Source organism: Panthera onca, chromosome A1 (assembly GCF_046562875.1).
Source record: "Panthera onca isolate mPanOnc1 chromosome A1, mPanOnc1 haplotype 2, whole genome shotgun sequence".
Taxonomy (NCBI): domain Eukaryota; kingdom Metazoa; phylum Chordata; class Mammalia; order Carnivora; family Felidae; genus Panthera; species Panthera onca.
Window position 1 is genome coordinate 204,807,368 of NC_138339.1, and position 19,423 is coordinate 204,826,790.

The following is a 19,423-nucleotide window of genomic DNA, read 5'->3' on the forward strand; positions in this document are numbered from 1 at the left end:
TGTTTGAGTTATTTACCACTCAGATATTTTCTATATGTGTCCTATGGAGATGGCATCCTGTAATTCAATGCCTATTTAGGAGATTTTAATCATAAGCTAGAGTGTTCTCTATTTTTTATAGAAGCATATTTTTAATATGTGAGGCTTGCTTTGTAAAATTGAATTTATAGGATTTTTTCCTGGTAACCCTAATGCATAATAATTACACAAAATACTGATGCATTAACTCTGAATTCTGAAGGAAATAAGACATGGGTATCTACCTGTGCCTCTTGGCACTGGCTCCCACATCTGTTCTGTAGATTGATATTCCTCCGCAGAAGAGGGCCTTCTTATCTCCCAGTCCAGCAGCTTTGTGCTTGCAGACTGTTTCTCCTTGGAGCTGCGTAATCCCTATTGTATTAAGTGCTTAAGACTTAGTGCTCGTGTGGCTTTTTTTTTTTTTCTGTCAGCAAGTGAAATTGGATATACAAATCATACTCCCTCAAGGCTAGCTATTTCGTAATACTCTACAATTGCGGTTATCTGCCATCAATCAGCCAGCAAAGGCTCTGGTTTTGGTTATTGAATCAGTCATGGCAAATCACGCAGCCCAGTCAACCAGCCAGTCAGCCAAACAACAAATACCGGATGCCCCTCCTATGAGAGGTCCTATCCTAGCCCCTGGGATGCACTGCTGAGCAAGACAAATAAAATTCTTGCCTTCTGGTAGTGCATTTTCAAATAGAGATGATAGAAAATAAATCAGTAGACAAAGAAAAACAACCACAGTTTCTGTATGTCCCGTGTAAGTGATGAACAAGTTATGGTGATAAGTGCTAGACTGAAGAGGGAGGTCACAGAAGGCCTCTGAAGTCCATATCACATTTAATTGGAGACCTGAAGGAGAATTAGGAATTTGCCAGAAGAATTAAGGCACAAGTTCTACAGGTGTGGGAAACAGTATGTTCAAAATCCCTTAGTTTGGGAAGAATCTAGAATCCTTCAGAAGCTGGAGAGTATCATGTGAGGCCAGAATGACAGGAGATGGGGTTTGAGGCCTGCATTGTTTGGAAAAGCTTCCAGCAAACATTTGAGTGTTTTTGAAGGGTGAATAGCAGGAAGGAAAGGAGAAGGCTAATCCTACAGAAGGAATGGTCGCATCAGTGGAAGATTTGGCACACTCTTGTACTGTCTGCTGGCCGTGGGCTAAGACTGTAGAAGGCCTTGCTGGCCTGCCAGATGTGGGGTGGGTGGTGTTACAAGGCCAGGAAGTGGCCTGCTATGATCCTACAATGACTGATGCTAAGGACAAGTTCTTTCTAGATGCTTTGCCTCTCTCCTTTCTAAAAGGAGGTGTAGAGGACTACAGCCTGCCCCCCCCCTATTTTTTCTAACACACAAAAAACTTGTTGGAAGCAAGTTAGTGTTAAATGCAGTGGCTTTGACCTAACTATGCATTGACAAATAATAAAGATGTATTTTATTTATTTATTTATTCACTCATTTAAAATAGGCCCCACGCCCAATGTGGCACTTGAGCTCACCACCCTGAGATCAAGAGTTGCATGCTTTACTGACTGAGCCAGCCAGGCGCCCCAAATACGTATTTAAATAAACTTTCAAAATCCCATTGCATACAAGGCATGGATGACAGTAGAAATCAAATGTCTCAACTCCCCTCTTTAAATTCCATAATTGCAATTCTTCTTCCCTGTGAGGATCCGTTTGCCTTGTATCTCAGAGATGCACTATGAGTTCGTGTGTAACGGCAGTCTTGAAATAAACCCTCCTTGTTCTTCAACTGCCTTGTGCCGAATGAGACTGGAAAAGCCAGAAGCTCTTCTGTTTTGGATTTGTAGGTTGTTACCAAGATTTTTTGTACATTCTCAGAAAACTTATTCAAAACAGTGTTTTACTTCTTTGTGTATATGTATGTAAATTAATGTATTTACGTATAGAAAGTGACTCTTTAGAGAGGGGAAAGAGAAGCATTCTAATCCCGCCTCCTATTCATCTTTCAAGGCCCACACCTAAAACCACTTATTCCATGAAGATTTTCCTGATAAGTCTAGCTGGATTTTTTTTTTTTTTTCCTCTTTGAATTTCCATGTATCTTTTCCCTCGATTGGACTCGTTTCTTTTAGTCATTCAAAAATCTGCTACTTTTTCTTCTGATGGGTTTTCTTTCAAAAGATGTTTGACTCCTTTAAAATGTTTCACTTAAAAAAGTGTTTCACTTTCTATAAATGATGATGTTATTGTCTATTTTTCATCTTTGCACATATTATTGCTCTAATTTTAATGGACGTTCTTGAAGGTCCAGCATTATGTTTTACTTTTCTCTGCCTTTACTTGGAAATCTCACTGCCTAATGAGCAAGTGAATGAATGAAATGAGTGAGTGAATGAATGAAACAGCTTAAAATTGTCTTCGTAGTGACCAAGGAGTCCTTGGGGACACTCTGGTATTGACAACTATTGCAATTCTAGTGGTCTCATTGCTGGACTAGCGTTTTCATTGCTCTGGGTGTCCTTCCAAAAGTGGAGTTTGGTACAGTGAGAATAGAATAGATGAGAATCCATAGTCTGGTTTTAGTCTTGAATCTGTCACTTAGGTAGTAGTTCTTTGGCTTTGGGAAGGGCAGTTTTCCAGGCCTCAGTTACATATCTATAAAATGAGAGTGGATTTTAGGTGTTGGTGTTTACATAAACAGTTATATATGTATATTTATATTTTATGTGAAGCCTTTTAGAAGGCTACCAATAGTAGCTTTTGTTACCAGTAACTGTTGTTACCAGTAGTTTTCTTTGGAGGAATATTTACAGTAACATGTAGTAAGGTAAAGGAAACTTTGGTTTATTATTTGAATTGTTGTACAGTGATTTTTAGCAATTTATTTTTCCTAGAAAACATTTCCAGAATCATAGGACAGTTTGCAGGACTAGTGTGCTAAGTTTTTGTTGTTGTTGTTGTTTTTAAATACATATTTTACACGTTTAACTGGGAAGTAAAAAGGAGACTTTGCTTTAGCCAATGTAAATGAATCCTAAAAATTGTAACAAGATATGTGAGTCATTTATTTGATTTTTAAACAGTCACTGCTTAGAAATGACCTTAGCTTTCCAAAGTGAAAGAAATTTTCGTCAAGTATATTACATACACAGGCTTCCATTAATTCAGCAAACTGCTTTCAGAAAGCAGAGTATTCGATAGTTAATTATTCCAAATGGTGCCGGTGATCAAAAGGGACACCCATTTGTAATGAAAGGAATCTGTGTAATGGTTGTCCTGAAGAATGTTTGCTCAAGTGTGAGGGTAGAAGTAATTGATGTAGTGCAAGTTGCATACATCTTCCTCAGGCTTAGAAGGAGCAGCCTGCGAAAAGGTGAGAAAGCATTGTGAGTATACAAGTAACCAAGTAAAGAGGACTAAGTATGGGGATAAGAGTTTAAATTTTAAATCGTTGGATGTCAAGTATGATATAACTTCATAGAAATGCATGTTTTAATATGTTCCTTTTTGGGCATTTGTATGTGTTTGTAGTGAGAAAAGTGTTTGCAGTCCTCACTGACTTCTTAGAATTTGGAATGTAATACTTGCCGCTAGTATATTTTTTCCTACTGGAATTGCAGGGAAATTTATATCCAATGTGAATTTCTCTATTATTTGCAAAGTCTAGTGTAATGTAGCATTTACTTCTGAAAATGACACGTACACCGACTCTTCAGCAGTGGCATGTCTCCTGTTGACCTCTTCACAGAGCAAGATAGTCTTGTAGGTAGGTGCGCTTGCTGCCTAAACATGTTGTGCATCACTCTTGCTTTCCAGAACTAGCTGCACATTGGTTGAAGGCCATTCTTCCTTTGGCGGCCCAGACAGGAAGCTGGGTGCAAATACTCTCTGTTCTTAGGTTTCCAAACCCTCTTCTGTCTTCTTTTATCTCAGGCCCTTCTCCCACAGCCCTTTTCTATCTGTGGGAGGAAGAAGGGAGCACACCCTGTGTGGTTGGGTCTAAATTCTGATCTTACCTCCTCTAATCTTCTGCAAGTTTTCTTTTGGTCCAAGACCTTCTTTTTGTCTTCCTTGTGTCCGTCCTTACATTCTATTCTGCATCTTCCCTTTGCACAGTGGAATCCTGTCCTGTTTTACATAGTTAAAGGAAAATGTTGTGGGCTCATTTCAACACATTCTCCCTGTAAGTACCCAGCTCTCGAATTGAACCACATAGCTTTCAAGACTATTGTCTCAGTGTAGATATTAACAGAAACTTCATTTTACGCTCAGTGTTGAGGAATGACCTCTTACTCCGAGCGTTATCTTTCTGCTAGAGGAAGCAAATGCCATTGATCCTGAAATGGCAAGGCTATGGGAAAAATCTCCAGATAGGAAAAAAAAAAAAAAAAAAAAAAAAATAATCATCAGCATCTCCAATTGTTACCAGGCTGTACTTTCTCTGCAGGGTGGAATGAATCTTAGTCATTCTGCCTTTAATTCCATTCAGTTCTCATCTCGTCACATTTGTAGTTTCTACTGATAAGCCGGATAGGCTCTGAATGACCAGGATCATCAAGTATCTGGAGTGTAAAAAGCACAAACATGGAAGTCTAGAGTCCTGGTGTCCATTTGACAGACTCTTAGCTACTCTCTGCTTTAGTTTTCTTACAGTAAAATAAAATTTTTATTAGGTGATATTTTACTATTCATTTTAATGGGGGAGAAAGGATTTGAAGTTTTGAGAATTTCAAGTAATCATTTGAAATATGGATTCCATGTTTTTTGGGTAAAAAATAAGTAACATAATAAGAATATTGTTATGATTTATGAAAACATTTTAAAGATTAGGAATTTTGACATGCACCAGAGTCCCCAATTAATGCGTGTTTCTAGATGTCAAAAATGTTCTGTTTAGTATTTCATTTCCAGTTCTGCATCGGCTTATTGGTATAATTTTACTGTCTGACATTTTCATGAAGCATTTAAACCAGAGATAGTTTTTAATTAGTAAGATAGGGTAGTTTACAGTAAGGGATATTTCGTTTCCGGTAAGGATTGTTCTCTACCATGGTGTTAATGCTTCTCTGCTCAAGTGTCAGGTGGCTCAACATAATGTGAAGTAATTGAGTTTAAAGTGAGATTTTCTAATAAGATTTAAGCTACTGCACTCCCATTAATGAAAAGTTTCTTCCCATTCCCTTTCACAGAATGGTTCTCTTAAGTACTTTCTTCTTTTTCATAGCGCATTTGGTTAGTGTGCTAAAGATAAGATGTGGAAAATGATGGTTTTATAAGAAAAACCTGTAACTTTTAAATATGAACATTAAGAAGGAGGTGGAAATGTTGCTTATCTTAAATTCTTAGAAGTATTTATGGGAGTTTGGGGGATTGTAAAACATCAGGGGATTTCTGAATCCTGTCTTGGTTCAGGCCCTCCTTTTTCCTTGGTCAGATATATGTACAGGGATCCACAACAAAGGAAGATAAAGTACCATTTTATTGTTAACATGGCTTTTGTCTGAATATACCAAAGGCCTAAGGCTGTCTCCTTCGCTAGAACTCAGCACGATAGTTTATGTGCCAGCTGCGTATGTGGGGCAAAGACCAAGGAGATGAGAGGATCAGTTTCAGTGCTTGGAAAATGTCAGGCTGTCTTACCTGTGCTGACTCTTCAGTAGGTAAGGAAATTAAAGATGAGAGGGCCGTACTCCATGCTGAACCTTTTAAAGCGGAGGAGCAAGAAGAGGGTGGAAAGAGGAACTAAGATCTTCCTTTCATGTAAAAGACTACCCTTGCTTCCTCACTTGTCATCCCTATTGACAGAAGAGTTGACCTGGGCTGCCATAGTCGCAGAAATTTAAGAGTTGAGCTGCGACATTCAAGGAAATGGAAATGTGATTAGGCTCTCGAAACACAGAATTGCCAAGAAGTAAACTCCTTGTGCAATTTGGAGAGGTAATTCCGAATGAGATAAGAGAGGAAGGGTTCTTCTGTAGCAGCATTGTCTGTGCCGTCAGATAAGCAGTCAAACTAGTTGTCCACGTTTGAGGTGTAGTGTGTGGTGAATGAACACATCCCTGTCCTTCAGCAGCTCTTGGGAAAGACCACATGCATTTTAAATGATCCCAGTTTGATCTGGTTTGAGAATTTGGGGTCACTTAGATTTATGTCTTTTCATTAAAAAAATTACCTAATCCCTACATTCATTTCTAAATCAAAAAGAGGTCAAACTAACATTATTAAAAAAGCAAGTGGTTTGGAGTGCATGGGTGGCTCAGTTGGTTAAGTGTCAGACTTTGGCTCAGGTCATGATCTTGTGGTTCATGAGTTCGAGCCCCGCATCAGGCTCCGTGCTGACAGCTCGAAGCCTGCTGCTTCAGATTCTGTGTCTCCCTCTCTCTCTGCCCCCGCCCCCCCACCTTGCACTCTGTCTCTCAAAAATAAATAAACCATTAAAAAAAAAAAAAAGTAGTTTGAAATCCAGCCTTGTATTTTTGTTTCTATTTTTTTCATGGTTAATTTACGTAACATAAAATTTTATCAATTAAACCACATTTAAGCCTACAGGCCTATGGTATTAAGTACACTCATATTTTTGCACAACCATCACCACCGTCCATCTCCAGAACTTTTTCACCTTTCTTGCTGACACTCTGTACCCATTAAACACCAACTCCCCATTCCTTTCTTGCCCATATAAATATCATTTTTTTTTAAAAGCATTTCCCTAATCCTAGTGTACATGAACCTGCTACTCCCTTAACCACTTCCCAGTGGTTGAAAGGTACATGTGGGACATTTGGGTTGCATGTGGGAAAGGTGGTACCTGGAAAAGAGGTCTGAACATGAGCCAAGAAGTTTGTATGACTATGTAGGATCTACATAGTATGAGATCTAGCTTGAAGGGATGATAATCTAGATAAGTATCAAACGCCCAGGTTAAAACAAAAACAGAAATATCCTACGTTCAGGTGGTTGTGGGATAGAAAAGTGCCCAAGCTAGTTGATTCTAGAAAATAGGCTAGTCAAAGAATGGAGTTATAATTAGGTAGACCATTTAGATGCCAGGATGATCTGGAATAGTAGCTGGGAGCATCTTTGATCTCCCAGGACTAAAGATTTAATAACTAAGAAATTGAGGAAATGACTTGAATTTTCAACTGAACTATCAGTGATGGGAACATGAAATTGGAAGGACAGGAGAACTACTTATCAGAAAGACCATATAATAAATGTTGAGTTGAACAAATAACTACTATTCTACTTCCTCCTCTTTTACACAACGTACACATACTCACACACACATTATTTTTTGACCGGAGATGATGTGTATAACTCCTTTCCTAGGGCAATGCTAATAAGCCCATAAGTGGCAGCAAGTCCGTGGTTCTTATGGCAGGAGAGGGGTAGCAACTTGAGTTTTCTAATACTAAAACAAAATGTTAATTGGAAATAGACATTGACACTCCACATTCTGGTTAGTTTGTTGCAAAAATACAAGATCCTGAGGAATACAGGCATGCTGTCATTGAGTCTAATTAAGATCATTATAAAATTCTGCTTCTTAAGCCTGAAATTCTCTCTCATTACGTTGGAATAATGGTCGTTTTTATGTCTGATCACATTTCTTCTCTCAAGGTGTAGATAATCACTCTGGCCATTTTGATGAAATTCTGTCTTTGTTTTCCTCACCCTCTGATACACCAGGGATGGTCTGCTCACTGTGTAGTATGGCATTCCTTCTTATCTGTTAGTTAATACAATTTATTGTTACCTTTTCTATTCCCAAGTTGCTTAGCACTGTGTGTACAAATACTAATAAGTTGGCTTATTAAGTCTTTCCATTCTACAGCATGCTAGATATCCTGAATTACCTGTGTCCTCATTTGGATTTAATCCTCCTTTTAAATTAGGAATGTACACTAAGTTCTCATTCTTTTTATAATAAGTTTTTTCCCCCTTTGGTACATTCTCTTGTGTATGCATTAGCATGCCATGCATTAACTTTTAGAGTCTTTGCTCTGTAATTTCTTTTAGCAGGGATATATTTTCACATGCTAACATTAGCTGAGGATATATGGGACTAGGTTGCACTGGGAAAAACAGTAGTTAGTAGAAAAATTATATTTTATGAGTACATGTATTATTCTATGACTGAGAAACCACAACATGGAAGAATTCCAAGGGTGCGGGTACTTACAGTGGGGAGACTTTGAGGATACATAATAAAAAAAACCTTTATGATGTTTCTATGAATTGTGATGAACCAATAAAGATCATGTGACACTAGGCCTCCATGTTTTTGGGGCTGAATTTTTAACCATTTCCTGATTCCTTTAGTTTCGCCTCTGACACCTTTCGTCCATCTAATCAAAGCTCATGTCAGTTTGAAATTAAATTATAACAGTTAGCGCCAAGATATGCATGAAAAATAGACCTGACTGACTGGGTTATTTTTCTCCCCAGCGTACAGCTTATTAAAACATTTTGTTGAATATATGAATTTGGAGGATATTGATATTTTCTTTGGTCTGAGCTCCTGTTTTTCTGTTATCTCAGTCTTAGTTATGAGGGAGTGTTTACACACAAGGGGACCTCAAGAACATCATTTTTTTAGTTTGTGGTGCTAATACTTTTGAAATGAGCAAAATCGCTAAGTTCTGTGATTGCAAAAAGGTCCTTAGAGATGCAGCAGTTTTTATAACCTGTCTTGATCGCTTTGTTATTCCATATGGGAATAAAAAGGGAGGAAACATATTTTTTGTTCAACTCTGTTGACTTGGTTTTGAAGTATGTTTCAAGTTTTTTATAGACCGTAATCCCAGGACTTGAATGATTCTTCTGTACATGTAGTAATGGTTAAAAAAATAAAACATTAAAAAGAATTAGATACAGCTCTAATTGAGGATTTGTGAAATAGTGAAATCCTTCTCCCTGTTTGTGTAAGACTTGAGTTATACAGAAAAGTCCTTCAAGACTATTTGTTTTGTGACATTGGTTACTAAAATAGAATGTCGGATAAAAAGAAATATGCATTTGTTTGCTACACTTTTGATGATTGCTGTAGTTGAAATAATCTATTCCTCAGTATTTTAGTTAGTGCATTAGCCGCTTTTCTTCTTCTTCTTCTTAGCCTGAAATTGCCAAGCACACATCTCTTTGCTAGTAAAATACTCTGATTAGTTATGGCAGTCATATATTAATATTTGAATAGAAAGATAGCCTGTTTCTCTGTTTATTTTCTGTGTAGTTAGGTACATAGTCATTTATTTATGTGCCTAGAAATACTAAAACCGGGTTTGACAGATCAGATATGACTAAAGCTATTTATACTATTATGGTTTTCAATACCAAAGCATTTACTTTGACATTTTGCCAAGGGGGTATTGCCAACTTAAAAAATAATTCATTCCAAGTTTTCACTTTTCTTCTATATATTCCATATCTTCTGCCTTCAAGCTGCCTAAATCTTCTTTGAAATAATATTCTCCTATCACAGATACTAGTAGTGGTAACTCTTAGAAATCTATTTTCCTTTCCCAACTATTAGATTATCCTCTAATTCTGACACTTGAGGTTTTCAGGTCCAGTCTATTCACAATATATTGCTGGGTAACTGAATCGTATTCGGTTAGCTACCATTTGAAGTAGTGATGGGTGAATCCTTAATTTTTCCCTTTAGGAACTATGTATAATTTTCCATAGTGTTAAATCTTGCTCATTGTACTCAGGAAACCAAGCATTTCTCTTTGCTCCCCCAGGTCCATTCACCTTCCCACTTTCTCTCCCACTGAACATGGACAGTGAGGAAAAATTCTATCCAGTGTCAATGAAAACCTTAGGGAGTTATCTTTCTCTTACGTGCTGGGTTGTAGACTACTTTCCTCATGGGGATTCCCTGCCTCGGAGGCTGCTCTTAGCCTGTGGTGTGGTGGTCAGTGCCATTGTCCGAGAGCTGGCCACCACCTAGCCCTTTGTGTGACCATGGGCAGGTAACTCATAAACTCTGTGCTCAGGTTTCCTCATTAGTAGAATGAGGTAGTTAAACTTCATATTCAAGGACTGTTCTTCCAAAATCTGGACCTTATAAAATCTTGATACTTTTTATTAGCCCATTAGAACCTTGGCAGTTAGAAAGTAAGAAGAAAAACAATTGCAATTAATGCAAATAATCTTGACTTTATAGATGTCTTCTGGCCCCCACCTTTTACCCTATATGAATTCAGACTGTGCTAGGCCTCAGTTGTCATTTCCTAAATACATGATATATGCGTGCTTTTTTTTCTATAGTTGACTTGATTTTATTGGCTTCTCTGAGTGTCACAAAGAATGCATATTTAATCTGGTACATGTCCTTTTATCCTCTCAAGGCTAGTGTAATCTAATGAACAAAGGTAATTTACTGTGAACATCTAACGTGTACAATTTAATAGCATTTGTGCTAAATGAATACCAGGAAAAAATTGAAACGTGTAGTATTTTACAAACATAGTGACATGAGATACATTCCAGGAAGCACCAATAAAAAAAGAATAAACAATTACTAGTAGCATTCATTGACTTAGAATACTCCATTATGGAACGAGAAGCCTGTGGTGTTGCCTTTTGTGTGGTATTACTTTAGTGGAGACTAGCTGCTTACATACCGATAACTGAATATTCTAGAATTTTTTGCAGTGAGAAAACAATGTATGAGAGAATATGTGAATCTCATTCCTGAAAAAAAGATCCCATTTTAATCAATCTGATTGGAGCACAATGCAAAATGAACTGGAATAAACTGTATAACCATGTACCATGGAATTAGGATTTTTAATGGAAAATTTAGTATGAAAGCAAAGATCCTGAAAGGAAATTTCTTTATAAAATTTTGCTGCTATTTTTGAAACTTTGAAAATAGAAAAAGAATAAAGAGAAAAATGTAATTAAAAAAACACTTTTTCAGTTCATGGCTCTTGGCAACATAGAAAGTTTTGTCATCTTTGACTCCATTCTGACATAAAACACTCATAAAATGCGGCATATGCTGTGTTAGTGATCAGAACCATTTTTGAACAGTATTAATCTTCTGTTGGAAAAATGCCGCCTTACACAACCTCTCTAGGAAATAAGATTAAACACAGACCTCTAATGGCAAAAAAGCTAGATCACAAGTACAGATGGCCCTAATAGTTGGACTTTATGTTTCAGAGTTTTGTCTTACACTTGAGAAAATCTAGTGTTTTAGTGAAAGTGTTTTTTAGAATAGCCTTAGAAGAGGAGCTCTACCAGTGGATGGGAGGAGCCCAAAAAGTGTTCTCCTATTGGCTCGTGAGCTGTGGTTAGGCGCTCTGATTCTTGTCCCTTATCTCCTTGTCACTGCGGAGGCTGAGAGAGGTGATTATCATCCTATTGCCTTCTGATGGCCCATCTTAGAGGTCCAGTGTGTCCCCAGGTCTTAGATGAGGGATGTAAGCCACGCTGAGTTTCGGTGGTGGGAGCTGGGGATGCAGGACCTGGTGGCAGATGCCAAGCCCAAGTTCCCCTGCGGGTCTCTGCACTGTGTCGTGGCTTGTGTCTCACAGAAATGATGTGAGCAGAGGTAAATGAAATAGGACCTTGTGTATGAATTTCATTTCCACTAGACATTGTCCTTTGTTCTTATTCCTCTTGAATGCATCTTTATCATTGTTGCCAACATTTAGATCCTGCTTCATCAGGACCTTTGTATAAGCATCTTCACTGCTATCACACTGATTTGAGGCAGTCTGTTAGCTGGCTTCATTTTATTTGTTCAACATTACTTAAAAACTTTTTTTTTTCGTGGTTAAGATTTTATCCAAATCAGTCTATTTGGCTCATGGAGTGATTATCTGATTTCTACTGTTGTTTAATGCTTTTGTTCTTTTCAGAAAGCTTTACTGCTTCATATCCTTTGGTCTGTATTCTGCTTACTATTTCAGTTGCATCTTTTCCCAATCGTCCTTTGGCTATTTGGTAATAGAGAAGAGAGGAGAAAACCATAATTTCATTGCATTATGGGAATGCTGATACGTTAAACTCAGTAAGAATCTAATTTGTCATTTTTATGGAAAGGCAGAATTAGTTAAAATTATTTCAGCCTCTGATTTGGAGGTTGAAGTGGTCAAGCTTACTTGGTTATCTCCCTCTCCCCCACTTTGTTATTTTAATGTGACACCTAACATATTTTGAAACTAGAGGAAGGAATATTGGAGAGGAAGTCTTGTGATCACTGTCTTCAGATCTGCTGTTTGAAGTTACTTGCCCTAAGCATTCCTTTTCTCACTGTGATTATGGTGATAGCTGTAGTATGAGTACTGATGAGAATTATGCAAGGGAGTGTAACAAAGTGTTCAGGGCAATGCCTAGTAGATGGTCAGAACATACTTAAAATTATTAGTTTCTTTGACTTTTTTTCTTTAAATAGGCTAGAAAATTTTTCAGAATGTCAAAGGAAATTGGTGTTGAGAAATGAACTGATTAAAACAAAAATGCTGGATTTTTTTTTTTTTTTTTCCTGATGAAGATAAAAAAAATGTACATTTTCTAAAAAGTAGAGGATTGCCATTTGGTCAGGTTATGGAGAGGAAGTCTACTAACATAATTTTTATTAGCCTTCATCTGAAAATTGTAAACCTTTTGTCTCATTCTGTTAACTACTAGGAGTAAGGTGACAAATGTGTCATTTTTGGTGGTAACTGGAAAAATCTATGACAGCGAGTGGACTAACTGGTAGGACTGTGCCCTGTATCTCCATTCCAGGTTTCTCTTTTCCACATCTGTACATACAGCCTCCTCTTGGACATGACTGTGTGGATGTACAAGAGCTTCTCAAGCACAACGTGTTTAAAACTTGAGTATTTAAACATGTTTTTCATTTCTTGATGAATCAAATAAACACCATTATCAGCTGCCTGGTTGCCCCGAGTGCCCTTCTCTTTTTCCCTTTTGTGTGCAGGTTCACACATACAAACCTACATCACACACATATTTACTGAATACCTGCTATGTATGTTTCAGACCATACTCTTGGTGCTAAGGATATAATGATGAACAAAGTTGCTACATTTTAAAACACTTTTTTTTGGAATGAGGGGAAGAAAGACAAATGGTAAATTGATAGTATGCCAAGAGTAAGTGCTTTGGAGGAGAAAAATAGGTATCATAATGGTGATTGGGAATACTGGGTGGGAGTTGCTATTCCATATAAGGCAGTAAGGAAAAGCAGGATTCTTTTGCTGCCTTGTGGTGAAGAGATTGAGATTGCAGTCAGTCAAACCAGGAGGTGGGCGATGAGTTGAAGGCAGTTATGAACCAGGTGAGAAAGGATGATAGGAAAAGCAGTAGCTGGGGAGATGGTAAGGAGTGCTTATCTCAAGGAACATTTTTGAGTTAGAGTCAACTGGGAAGTAGCAGAAAACAGGATGACTTCAAGCTTTTTGAGTTCAGCAGTTGCAACAAGAGCATTCCCATTTTTTTGAGATGAGAAGGTGTGGAGGGTGTGTGTGTACATGTGACGTTCAAGGTGCCCCTTAGACATCTAAGTAGAGATGTTGAAAGTAGACCCCTGGGTATTCACTCTGGAATTCAGGAGACAGATGTGGGCTGGATTCTCCTTTTGGAAATCATCCCTTCTGTCCATCCCAGTTTCTGCTGCTTCAGGTGAGGGCACCATTTTTTCTCCTTTGGATTTCTGTAACTCCCTCTGTCTTGACCTCCTACCCTCGTACTTTTCCACTCTTTCCATAGCCTGAGTTTTTTTCTAAAATGCAGTTATTTTGATATCTGTCACATACTTAAATCTCAGTGGCTCCTCATTGTCTGGAGGATAAAATCCAGACGTATTAACCTGGCCTAAAAGGTTTTGCATGATGTGGTCCCTGCTACTTTCTGGTGTCATTTACTTCTACTCAATATTCTCTGTTCTTATTATTCTCTCTTCTTTCTGTACCCTTCAAGTTCTTGCACCTTTAGATCTCCAAATACTATCCTTTCCTTATCTGATCCTTCCTCCTCCCACCCCAAAATCTTCTCTCCTACCTAACTCCTTTTCCCCTTCAAGCTTTTGATTAGATATTTATTACATGAAGACTGTCCCTGATAAGTATGGGTTATGGGATTCTTCTTTATTTAGCTGTGGTTTCTAATAAAATGTTACATATATATCCATGCATTGTAATTGGCATTTGCTTTGAATTTACTGCTGTTGGTCTTTATTTATTTTTTTAAATATAATTTATTGTCAAATTGGTTTCTATACAACACCCAGTGCTCATCCCAAAAAGGGCCCACCTCCATTCCCATCACCTACTTCCCCCTCCCCCCATCAACCCTTAGTCTATTCTAGGTCCTTAAGAGTCTCTTATGGTTTGCTTCCCTCCCTCTCTGTAACTCTTTTTTTCCCCCTATTCTGTGAGGTCAGGATGTCTCTATTTTGTTTAACAGTGTATCTGTATTGCCTAGCACAACCCCTTTTAATTGGTGCTTAATATTCATTTGAATGAAAGTATAAGTGAAGTTACTGATGATAAGCATGTATGCAAAATTTAGTAGTTTTTATATACCAGCCATAACTAGTTACAAACTATAGTGGGGAAAGGTAGAATTAACCACTCCCTCCACTTCCCATCCCCATACTTAAGAGTATGATTTGGATTTACTTAGGACACCTAATAGTAACAGTGAGTATATAGGTTGCCTAGGAAGATCACTGTGGTAAGTTGAATAATTATAAACACATGTCATGTTGATGACTAGGAATTTTGAAAAATTGTCAACATATCAAATCTCCTTGAATCTATTTATAAATGCCTTGCAAGTCAAATGCAATTCAAATGAATTTTATTTTTGGAACTTTTGAATTACTCTAAAGTTCATGTAGAAAAATAAATGAAGGAGAAAAGGAAAGAAAATGTAGAAAGGGAAAAATGATTTGAACATTCAATTAAAAAAGATATATCATGCAGTGCTTAAGACAGAATGATAGTTGACCAGGAGTAGTACTTAGAGCAGTGGAACAGAATGAAAAACCCAGAAAAACAAATGTGGGATAAAAGTGTAATATAAAATTGGTTGAAAAAGATAATTATTAATAAAATGATAGAGATAATTAATATTTAGAAAAAATATAAAATTTGATCCCTCAAACTATGTAACAAAACATATAATAGGCTTTTTTGGTAGAAAATAACATAATGTGCCCTCTTATATGTTTGAAGATTCTTTTAGAAGCTATTTCCCCAGTATTAGTGATTTATTTGTACATATCTAACAAACACTGCTCCATTATTCTTTGTTATCAAGATCCTAATTTTGTATGATTGGCCTTGACCGGAAGAGCTATCCATGAACACAAAGGAGAAGGAAGATGATAGGATGTTACAGATCTTAATTTTGACTATCCTATACCTTGCTGTGAGGACAGGTCATAGATTCGTGTTTAGCATGATGCTTATTCTGTTATTCTTTTACTAAGGAGAGGGAGGCTAGATGCATTTATTGATTTTAAAACACTCAGATAATGTAAGCTAAGTATCAAATTTTGACTGTTTTTATAGATTTGGAAAACAAATAATAAACCATCTACTCTTCTGGTTTAGTATGAGCTATATTTTTAAATAAGCATGGTATATCAGACATAAAATAGCTGTGTGTGTTTGCTTAGCACTCTTTGAGCTAACTTCTTAACTTACCCTAAGTGTAAGTCTATTTCTGTAATTGTGTCCTGTATACTGTTCATATGAGCTAAGTGTTCTCATTGTTATGCCCAATGGTATTGGTTAAAATAATGCAATCAGTTTTATTTTTAGTTTTTCTGTTAGACCTTCACGTATTTACTCTTAGTTTTTCTAGCAGAAGAACCACCAGTGCCTATCTGAAACAGGCCTTGGGATGTCTATTATTTTTATATCCATGTTCTTTAAAAGATTTGTATCTTTTTTATATTCTTTGATAATAGTTCACAAACTGTCCTTTTGCTGCTGAATGCCTTACTGACATGGATCTATCCTTGCTTTTACAGAGAGAAGAGAAGAGGAAGATTTGGAAGAGAAGAAAGCTATTAAGAAAAAAATTAAAGAGCTTAAATTTTTAGATTCTAAAATTGCCCAGAACCTTTGTACGTATCAAACTTCAATACTATTACATTAGCAAAACACTGGAGGTGGTTCCTTTAAATTATTTCTTTATGACTTGTTTTTCATTTTATGTTATTTTAATATTTTATTATTTGCATAATAACTTCAAAGATAATTCATTTAAGCAAATGATGGGTTAAATTTTTCAAAATGTAATGTACTTTAGGAAAAAAGCTAAGGAAAGGATTTAGAATGAAAGTATATGTTGTATAGCTGAATAAAAAAAGGCTATCCTTTGTCTAAGCATATAAATAACAAGGAATTTGGGTGACAACATCATATTTTAAAAAATAGTAATGGATTATTTCTTTTATACCTCTGAATCTCTATTATTTTTGATACTTGATCACACACAAAAGAGGTTGGAATATTAATGGAAATTAGGATGATGAGAAAAATGAATTCCATTATCCCATGTGAGCAGTTCAAAGCCTTTCCTCAAAAGTAATGACTGGAAATATTTTAGATTTAATTACTGTTACAGGAGCTAAATACTTAGCATTGAATTGTCTTTCTGACTGAACGGGAGAAGAGGGCAAAGAGTTTTGCTTCTAACTCATTTCTAACTGCAACTTAAATACATCAAAGATAGTTTGCTTGGAACTGAGATAATAGGATATGTATGTTATTTTCTGATGTTATGAGAGGGATGCAATGTGGAGAATCTAGAGGCATGAAAAGTTAACATGGCTTTTAGTCTTCCTTTCAATTATTACATGACTCAAGAGAGCTTTTAGCAAGTATTGGAACAAAAATTCTTTGGTGAGAGGATAAAGATCCATGCTATTGATTAAAGAGGGAATTATGTTAGAGGCAGTAAGTGTGAAAGACAGAGTTGACATTCCTTTTGTGAAAGTTTTGCGATCTCCTTTCTTTCCTGCTTACTCTGACAGAGGGCCACCCCTTTTCTGCAGTGTAGGTATGCCAAGATCCACATGGATAGTGTGTAGACGTTAATGCTATTGGCCAAGATATTGCTCTCTGTTTCTGGGGCACAAGTTGATACCTTTGAAGTTAGATGTCATCATGTGACTTGCTTGGGCCAATGATAGTATAAGCGGAGATGAGATAGCTTTTGTGTGGGAGCATTTATTGGTGGTGTGAGAAACTCCAGTGCTCTTTCCCCTGCACCCTGTATGGCAGTCACAATGGTGTCTATCACCCTGATGAGAAGATCACAAGTATCAGGGCTCTGTCTTTCTGATGTGTAATGGACATGTAGTCTGAATTAGAGATAATTTACGTGTATGTGTATGTGTGTGCATGATTAGACTATTGAGATTTGGGGGACTGTTACATGATACAGGCATTTCAGGGAATTTTCCCCCTTAAAGGAACATTGTCTGGCTTCAAAGCATTATTAACTTAGATAATGACAAAAAAATTATATTCTCTGTGATGTGAAAAACATAGATTTTCTTGAAAAGTGTCTATGACCCAGATTACAAATTCCTAGTCTAGACTCTAAACAGCCTTGTTATAGGGGTCCTGGAGAAGTACCAATTCAAATGGATTTTTTTTTTTTTTTTTTTTTTTTTTAATTTTAAGGGAAAGAGAGAGAGGGAGTGAGCAGAGGAGCGTCAGAGAGAGAGGGGGAGCAAGAGAATCCGAAGCAGGCTCCGCACAGTGTGGAGCCAGATGCGGTGATTGACCTTAGGAACTGTGAGGTCGTGACCTGAGGTGTAATCAAGTTGGACACTTAACCGACTGTGCCATCCAGGCGCCCTTTACATAGAATTCTTTTTAGATGAGTCAGTCATAATAAGTTAGCTTAAATATCTATCTCAAAGTTGAATAATTGACTTTAGTATTATTTGTATATGACAGAACACGTGCTAAATGGGATTTCAAATTTAATTGCATTGGTTAATAATTATTGATTACCTTTCTGTGTTCTAAATTTGGCCCTTTAATCGTAACTACAACCCTATCACATAGGTAGTAGCATTGATGTTGCAGATGGGTATAACCGTTCAGTGACTTGAATAAGGTTGCCTGTTTTGAAAATAATAGGTATAGCATACACTATTCCTGTTTAGAGATAACAGAATCACATTTTCATGGAGAAGGATATTGTTTGTCTTTTTTGCTTTAGCTGAATATATGGAAAAAAATATATATATATATACTCTTTTAATTATTAAACACATTTTAAAGTATAATATTGAAAAGTCCAGAATTTATGCCATTCATATTATGATGTAATCCATTCCTGGATTATTCTTGCCCTCTCTGATTGTAGCAAGTGTTATGATTTAAGCTTTAAGAAGCTTTAGCAACCTATAATCTTGACCATAATTATAATCTGGTTCACAGCTGTTTTTTGTCTTTGAAATTCAGTCTTTTGAGATACTGAATTGTGGGAAGAGTCTTGTGATAGGACAAGACAGAGTCTTGCCACTTAGAAATCTGCAATACATTCTCTTAGATTTCTCTTAACTGAAATATTTGATAGAATTTTGAGGAAAGGATGTAAAATCTACTCTCTTATTTACCTATTTATTCAAAAGTATGTTAGGTTCCCTATGTTTGAGTTCATAAAGGTTTTGGCAGAGACCCTGCGCTGAGCATAAAAGAATTCCAGGCACTCGAGGATCAAGAGAGGCCTCAGGAGTTTTACAAGGTTCATATGCTTCACCAGATTTTTGGAATATTAGAGCTCTAAAGGGAGGAACCCTGGAATCTATGAATTAATGTAAAGATTTAAATATTTATAAGTTCCCTTGAAGAAAACATGTGTGACTGGTTCCAAAATCTGCACACTTTACATTTCTTCACTGAACTCAAAGCTTCCAGTGGGACCTATATAGTCACATTTTGAAGGATAAGATGTGTGTTAGTAAAAATATTCACTTTAATGGGTCTTTTGGAGGCTTTAAATGAGTATCTCCTATCCTCAGTAACTTCTAATTTGTTTTTTAAAGATCTATGCTTGTCTTCTGAATTGGGTGTTATGCATTAGGCCATTTTCAACTTTTCTGTCATTTTTTTTCCCCCTTAGAGCAAATGTTTGCCAGAAATCTTATTCATAAACTATAAAAAAAATTGTTCAGTCTTTATAGATATAGGTGTTTAATGTGCATGTTATTTTAACTGTAGAATATTAATACTGGAAGGCAGAGAATGAATTACAAATATAGATGAAAGTAAAGGAATAAATGATGTCCATTCACACAGTAAACCCTTCTGTTAACATTTTTATCTTTTTATATAGTTGTTACTATATTAGTTATGCATGTTGTGTTATTTATGTTTACTTCTGTTATTGTACTTACATAAATGTGCAAGTGAGATCATAGTAGGTTTTTATC

The 19,423-nt window shown here is 36.6% G+C and overlaps 1 protein-coding gene across 5 annotated transcripts in view; it reads left to right on the forward strand.

Annotated features, from left to right (window-relative positions):
• DIAPH3 (diaphanous related formin 3) overlaps positions 1 to 19,423 on the forward strand; it is a 516,220-nt gene that overhangs the window by 203,583 nt on the left and 293,214 nt on the right. For all 5 annotated transcript variants that reach the window (XR_013550080.2, XM_078433000.2, XM_078433008.2 and 2 more), the window contains one exon: positions 15,998 to 16,093. Coding sequence is in view for 4 of the 5 variants with exons in the window: in XM_078433000.2 (XP_078289126.1) it covers positions 15,998 to 16,093 (96 nt within the window). In the remaining variant the exon portion in view is untranslated. The remainder of the gene's footprint in view (positions 1 to 15,997; positions 16,094 to 19,423) is intronic.